The sequence below is a fragment of the Notothenia coriiceps genome, unplaced genomic scaffold, assembly GCF_000735185.1.
Source record: "Notothenia coriiceps isolate Sejong01 unplaced genomic scaffold, NC01 NC01_scaffold00037250, whole genome shotgun sequence".
Lineage (NCBI taxonomy): Eukaryota > Metazoa > Chordata > Actinopteri > Perciformes > Nototheniidae > Notothenia > Notothenia coriiceps.
The window spans coordinates 12,194,093-12,201,816 of record NW_011369951.1 but is presented as its reverse complement, the minus strand read 5'-3'; the positions used below and the strand labels follow the sequence as shown (position 1 = coordinate 12,201,816).

Sequence of the window (7,724 nt, the reverse complement as noted above, 5' to 3'; positions counted from 1 at the left end):
TCTTAAAACGTTTTTATTTTGGTTCCCAGAATGTTCTTCTGAAAGGTAGGATAACGTTCTTTAAAAACATTCTGGAAATGTTTGGTGATAACTTTCTTAAGATGTATGAGCGCATTGAGACAATGAATAGGACATATAAATGAATTTATGCATGCCAATATTCACTCACATGCACTTATAATCACACTAAGGTATGTAGGCCCACAGTATTCATAATATGTGTAAAATATCCGAAAAAATCACACTTTTTTCTGACTATAAAGGTTGTGTCTCGTATGTAGATTCTAACTGTTAGATAAGCTATCTGGCCGTGTGTGGTTTGTGAGGGTTGCTTATAAAGTGTCCGCTGTTTATGCATATTGCAACGTTATTGCACCCTTTAGATTTGAGACCGACAGACATACTATAGGAACGGACCGACTGTCACTGCCCATCCCTGAAACCCCTGTTAGTGTTTGTTTCTACTGTGTGTCTCTCTCTGCTCTACACGGCTGGGAGCAATCTCCAATCAACCACACATGCCACCTGCTCATCAGCCACACTATGAAAGCCTGCAGCCTGAACTCATTCCCTGCCGGTTTGTTGCGTGCCGCTCTAGCTTTTTACCAGCATATTCTTTGACAACTTTGCCTGCTTTAGCCTCACACTCATTTTTATGTCTCTCCCAGGAGGAATCCAAGGCCTTCCACACTCCCAAGACTAGCCTGGCCTCTCCACCCTGGAGCAACTGTTTCCCACTACTGCCATAACCAACCTCCACTCCCAGCTCCCCTTTTCTAATAAACAAATGTTACTTTCATCAGCTGATTCCGATTCATCCTTTTACATGTGTTAATAATCAAATTCCTTCCTAATGACCACAGTGGTCAGTCCACTTACCCAGGAATTTTGAGTTGAAGAATTACAGGAATATTATGTCTTTATGTTCTAATAATGTAAAAATATGTTAGTACATTGTTACCACAGAACATTTGCATAATGTTTTAAACATAATGCATGTTATCCTTCTCTAAAATAATAACATTCTGGCAACATAAACAAATCTAACTTGCAGCTCAGAACAGTAGGGCATAATGTTCTAACAAAGTTATCAAAAACATTTTAAGAATGTTTTTAGAGAACGTTGTCCTACCTTTCAGAAGAACATTCTGGAAACCAAAATAAAAGCTTCAGCTGAAAACGTTTTAAGAATAGTAGAGCATAATGTTCTTCCAATGTTATCAAAAATGTTTTAAGAAGGTTATCACCAAACATTTTAAGAAGGTTTTTAGAGAACGTTATCCTACCTTTCAGAAGAACGTTCTGGGAACCAAAAGAAAACTTCCCGCTGAAAACATTCCTAGAACAATGAATGTAACATTCTCAGAATGTTTTTAGAACCAAAAATGTCTAGCTGGGTAGTCAGAGAAGCAGGTCAGCCAAGACACTCATACAAGGGGATTAACAGAAGATTTGTTTACAGAAGAAGTGTGTTAAAAACAATGAAATAAATAAATGAACTTGCGTTTTAACCTAACTAACCTAAATATTTTATAACAATATATATAACATGTTGATGTTCTATATAGCTCAATGAAGCTATATAAGCTCAGCAAACCATAGTGAAGGTCCTATGACATCGCTAAGAAGCTATTCCAGGTTCCAAGATATGAATGCCATCCCATTAGACTATAAATAAGATAATGTAATATAATAGATTAAAAATGAAACAGTCCTACTATTGGTAAATCACGTTTATTATGGAGAATAACCATTCAGGAAACAGAAAAGTTTGTGAATGATAGTGTTCGTAATATTATATTTATCATTATTTATTTATTTCCTCTTTTCCTAAATAAGGGCAAAGGGCAGCCACTTGAAACGCTGTTTGCATACGTGTCTGGCATACAGCAGTATACCAAGACGATAAGACACGTTGTATGACACTTTACTTGAAGATATGAGTCTCTCGCGTTTCTGTCTACCATGTGTTGCATTACACTAAACCACGTTATTTCTTCAATGAAGCTCTTGTTCACATACAGTACATGTGATGTAACCTATTGGAAAGAGGAAATATATAATTCTTTCAAGAATTTGCAAGATTTAAATCTAAGCACTAACATTAAAATAAAACACAAGTTTGTAAGAATTCAACACACACACACACACTTTTGTCTCTGTCACTTTAATAAATATGTGTATCTCACAGTTGCATTTTACTAGTCTACCAACCAAATTGCTCATTAAAACAAAACACACCAACATGGATCGTCCGTCACACACACACACAGACACGCACGCACGCACGCACGCACGCACGCACGCACGCTGTAGCTGTCCAACGACCCTGTAGATTACTGGAACAATTGTATTGCAGGCATTCAGTTCATGATTCAAGATACACACAGGTGGATCCCACCACGAGGCCAACACTCACATAAAGTGGGAAACCACATAAACAGGAAGTCAATGAAACAAGGTGAGTGATTTTTACAAAATAAAACAGGAAACAGAAACGCCAAGGTCATGAAATAACCCCAGGATAAAATACCTCCAAATCACAAACACAATAGCCAAATACAAAAGGTATCACTAAGAAATAAGTAGAGTTATAGGTGCCAAACAACATAATATTAAAAACGTATATATGCAGAGGGCAGTTGCCGGATATCTAGTTTGTAATGCGGCCTTGAATGAAGTGTTTTTTATTCTTTAGAAAGAGGAAATTTACATACATTTTTATCTTTTAATTCTTAGAATTTACTTTCTTACAAGACAGGAAATCCTTAGTTATTAATGTCATTATGTGATTGGTTGGGCCTTTTAGCATCTTCATATTCGAGTAAAGGCCTAACATTTGCACTGCATATTCATTTTGTTTATTTTTTCAATATTCTTCCAACCATAACTGTTATGCTTGGTTGCCAATGTGCCTGTAACATTGGATTAATTAATATCTGTCTGGAAACATTGAACATTAACTGTGGCTATCATTTAAGTTTTAAAGATATGTGTCCAGATTTTGATGAATGCAGTCGCATCACTTGGTCATGTCCCCGACATTTTAGCTTTTAATATAGAACAGGGTCTTATAATTTAAGATTATATTTATCATAAATGTTATTTGTATAGAGCCAAATGAAAAGGACTCTACTAAATGAACATATACCTATTAGTACTCATGTGTCTGTGGATAGATGTTGTCACCTTAAGCAACCGTGTCACATGCAGTCTCAAGACTTTGCAGATATAGTTGGGATTGATAGGAAGGAAGCGACCATTCACCCCCAATTTAGATTTTTTTTTCATTTAGATCATTTTTCTGTGAAATGATGATCAAAGTGATTAAATAGTATTCGTTTCACAACTTTGATGTTTGCTCAGAAGTGAAGCAGGAAACCAGTTTCTGTGGTTCAGCTGGTTTGTTGCAGATTTCACAAGAAATGTTTGAGTGGGCTGCTTTAACAAAAAAACAAACAATTGCAAAATGGGGACCAATGAAATATGTTAGTGCAAACTTGCAGACAAACATTGCATGGATGTGGTCAGAATTCAAAATAATCTATGTGTTAATCAGACAAAGTGCTGCATAAAAGGATCGACTTAATGCCCCGAAGAACAAAGGCAAGTCAATTGTCTTGCAGGCATCATGCATGCTCTGCACAAACTCCTGCTTTTTCAGGTCCTGACATATCTTTGACAAAATGGTAATACTCCGAACTCTGTTTATTATGCTCCAATCATTAACTGAAATTAACCTATGACCTTTTACTTATTTAGCAGATGGGAGTAAAATCATAAATGGAACAATAGCCCCAGATCAGTGTTGTAGTCAAGTCACGAGTCCAAGTCACTCTCGAGTCACCACTCTTCGAGTCCGAGTCCAAGTCCGAGTCACCAAGGGAGAGTCGTAGTCGAGTCGAGTCCAAGTCGGTCACCCATAGGAGTGTCGAGTGGGTCTGAGTCCGAGTCATCTATTTAACCCCCCCTTGTTTCGAGTCCGAGTCCAGTCGCGAGTCACCAAGGAGTGTCCGAGTCGAGTCCGAGTCATCATTTACCTATGTTCAAGTCCGAGGCCAAGTCGAGTCACCTAAAAGGTCCAAGTCAAGTCTGAGTCCAAGTCTTCATATATTAATCTTTGTTATAATGTGTTGAAATGTAGTCTGCTCCTCTACATGCTTTACCTGTTCATGTTATACTAATTGTCTATTGAACTCTGTGAAGCGAGTTTGGCTACAATTTGTTAATAGGTGCTTAAATATAAAGCGTAGATATTATAAATTAATATTACTTATTATTGAAATGAGCCCTTAAGATGCTCTTAACTATATTTAAAGAATGAGTTAGAGAAGTGGGTCATTACATTGTATGCCAATTTTTCCTATGGACTGGAATAGTGGGGCCAAAATCAGGACATTCCGCCCATAAGTCTTTTATTTGAACTACATCAGGAATGTCCTGATTGATTTTTCTGAGTGACCTAGATGGTTCTCGGTTATCACCCTAGAGTTGAGATCCAGCTACTGATACTGGACAGTTTTTGTTTATTCTCATCTAAAAGACAGGATTATAGCTCATACAATAGTTCAAGGTCTTTTATTTGAAACTTACATTCAGATGTCCTGATTTTTTAATTGAGGACTAGATGGGATGTCTGCTATTCACCCTGAAGTGAAATGAGTCTTTGATACTGGACAGTCTTTGTTTATTCTATCTAAACACAGAGGGATGACTTTGTTTTTAGCTCTACCGTAATGCATAGGATATTCGCGCACCGGCAATATCACGCTGGAGGCTGCTGACTAGGTTTTCCCGAGTGGAGGCTGCTTGACCGCAATTAGTTTAGCATTACTCAGCCCGACTCAGCGCTGGTGTTCCTGGCCCTAGAACCACGATTTTATGGGCCATTACATCACCAGGATAGGTCCCAATTTAAGGGGTTCATTCTCCCAAAAAAAAATTATTACGTCACTATATCAAACAGCCCCACCGAAATATTTGCCCACCAGCCGCCACTGCCTTGGTACGCTGACTACTGGCATGGACGACAGGACAAGGACGAACTGACACAGGACAAGGGACATGGGGGTAATATAAACAAGAGGTAACTAGACACAGGTGGAAACAATCAGGGCGGGCTGTGCTGCATGATGAGCGGGAGAACACAAAGATAGGGAGTCAAGAACCTGGAATGATAACAGACAGGTGAGTGTCAAAATAAAACAGGAAGTGGAAGGACAAGACAAAAAATGACTTAACAAAAACATGAAAAATGACAGACTCAACATTTTTGACGGGACACAACAAAAAATGTGACAGAGCAACCAAGATGTAGGCTTTACAGCGTTAAAGGAAACCCCTAGCGAGAGGGGTGGCCAACCCGCGGCCTCTCGAAGCCGCAGCGGCTCTTTGCCTGTTCAGTGCAGCTCTTCAGTTCATATCGAATTTTATATGTGTGAGTATTGGGGAGAGGACACTGACGCCTGATAGTGTGCACGGGTGTACCTGGATACTTGAAGGATACCCGCGAGTACCCCCGTAAAAACGTTACTAGTTCCTCCCGTCCATTAGTACGGTACTTTAAGAATGACGGGGAAAGTCTCCGGTGAGAAAGCGCTTGTTTAATAAGAGCCGTGTGTGTTCAGTGCTCTGCCTTCCCACTCCCTGCCATGCAGCCGGCTACAGTCCGCCCTTTAAGAACGCTCTAAGTCCCTCCCTCTCTCTCCTCTCTCTCTCTCTTCTTCTTCTTCTTCTTCTTTAGTTGTTTTATTGGCGGTTGGCAACCAAATTTTAGGTGCGATTACGCACCAACTGACTGAGTATGGACAATAGACTATGCAGAAAACAATTAACAAAATTAAACAAACAAAAACAACGAAAAAAGTAAAACCAAACTCTAATAGTCAATGTATTTGCTTTCTTCAGTGTTTGGAAAAGCACATTTCTCTGAATGACTATTTTCCGCAATGCAGGCAAAAAACAGTTCACCGTTTCTGGCTGGCTCAGTTATACACTTCTGGATGGGATGCTTTCCTATTACCCCATATGTATGAGTTGAGACCTGGCGTTGTGTGACCTATTCTTCATCCGAGCAAATGGACATTCTTTCCTCCTTCTTCTCTAAACCCCACTTCCTTCCATACCCACATACCTTGAATGTTATAAAATGTCTTCCTGGGTCACTAGGTTCCCAATGATCTTGCCAATGTTGTTTGCGCAATGATATGTCGGAATGTTTTAGACCTCCGCTTTGCTGGAGCGGAAGCTTCAATGTCTATATTCTAGATTCTGAGTGTTGTTTGGCCAGATATCAACCTGTTCATACTCCACACCAACATGAGCAGGAACCCAGATGAAACGAGTTGCCTATGCCTTTGATTGCATTTTATACAAATTAGAAATATGCATTTATGATGTCCCATTCTAAATGAAGATCTGCCTGATCACTCATAAGCTGAATAGCGTGTGCAGATTCAATTACAAGTATTATGTATTCCTTTCTCCTCCTATCATTCCAGATGCAATACCCAATGCAAACAACTCTGTGGTATTACTGACACATGATCTGTTACCCTTTCTTTATATGTGAATACTCACCTGGGATATCAAACTGACTGCCCCAGCACGCCCTGTCTCTGGATCTTTGGAGGCATCNTATAATCATAAAAGGAGCAATAGCCCCAGATGATACGTACGAGTTTTTAGTCTCCCTGCAAAAAAACGAGAAACATCTGTGCGGAGGATTCCTGATCAGCGAAGACTTTGTGCTCACTGCTGCGCACTGTAGCGTCGAGTGAGTATAACTTCCTTTATCCGCTATCTTTGAATCATTCAATTAGAAAGCAATTTGAAAGATATATTAACCACCTTTTATTTTAAAGCAATATCTTCAATATTGAATATTATCTTATCTTTCATTTAGGGAACCGGACAGGGTCGTTGTTGGCGCTCACGATCTCAGCAAAGTTGGTGAAGAAAATGTAAGAATCATTGAAAAGAGATACAAACACTGATCCTATTACCAAGTAGACAAAGGTAATGACATCATGCTCCTCAAAGTAAGTATACATTTTTTTGGGATCAAATTAATAATTTAACTTTCAGCTTCATATTCAGCCATTTTTTGTCACATTAAAGTGTGAAGAATAAAAAAGTATTCTCTTATATTACAGACATTGCTAGTTTTGTGAGATTTACTTTGAGATTTTTTTTCATCTCCAGCTCTACGAGGAAAGTTGCCGGGAACAAAAAACAAATCATTGCTCTTCCTTTTTCTAATATGCACATTCAAGAAAAGAAAACCTGCCAAGTAGCTGGATGGGGTTTCACAAAGACTGGTGGTGGAGTTGTTGATAGGCTGATGATGGTGGATGTGTCCGTCATAAACCTGAACACATGCTCTTAGTTATGGGGTGGTATTCCTTCCGATGTTATCTGTGCCGGCGGTTATGGCAGCCACAAAGGCTTCTGTTAGGTATAATTTCTCTTTGTTGATGTAAAATGTAAGCTGGTATAAAAATGGTTTAAAAATCTAAAATAAAATAATCAATAATGAATAATATTCCTTGTTGGCAGGGTGATTCTGGTGGTCCTCTGGTGTGCGACGGGATAGCTGTTGGTGTTGTGTCTTTCAACAACAACAACAACAACATCTGTGACTACCCAAATTATCCCAACGTCTACACAGAGATCTCCAAATACCTTGGCTGGATCAACAGTATCATCAATTAAAAGCTTAATAT

General features: G+C 38.9%; 1 protein-coding gene across 1 annotated transcript; it reads left to right on the top strand.

Moving 5' to 3' along the window:
* Positions 1-5,064: 5,064 nt before the first annotated feature.
* On the top strand, positions 5,065-7,718 carry LOC104967318 (duodenase-1-like). Its single transcript, XM_010796728.1, has 4 exons — positions 5,065-5,070; positions 6,606-6,775; positions 6,905-6,962; positions 7,558-7,718. Exons 1-4 carry the CDS (start codon positions 5,065-5,067, stop codon positions 7,711-7,713), a joined length of 390 nt encoding a protein of 129 aa, XP_010795030.1. The 3' UTR covers positions 7,714-7,718.
* The last annotated feature ends 6 nt before the right edge of the window (positions 7,719-7,724 follow it).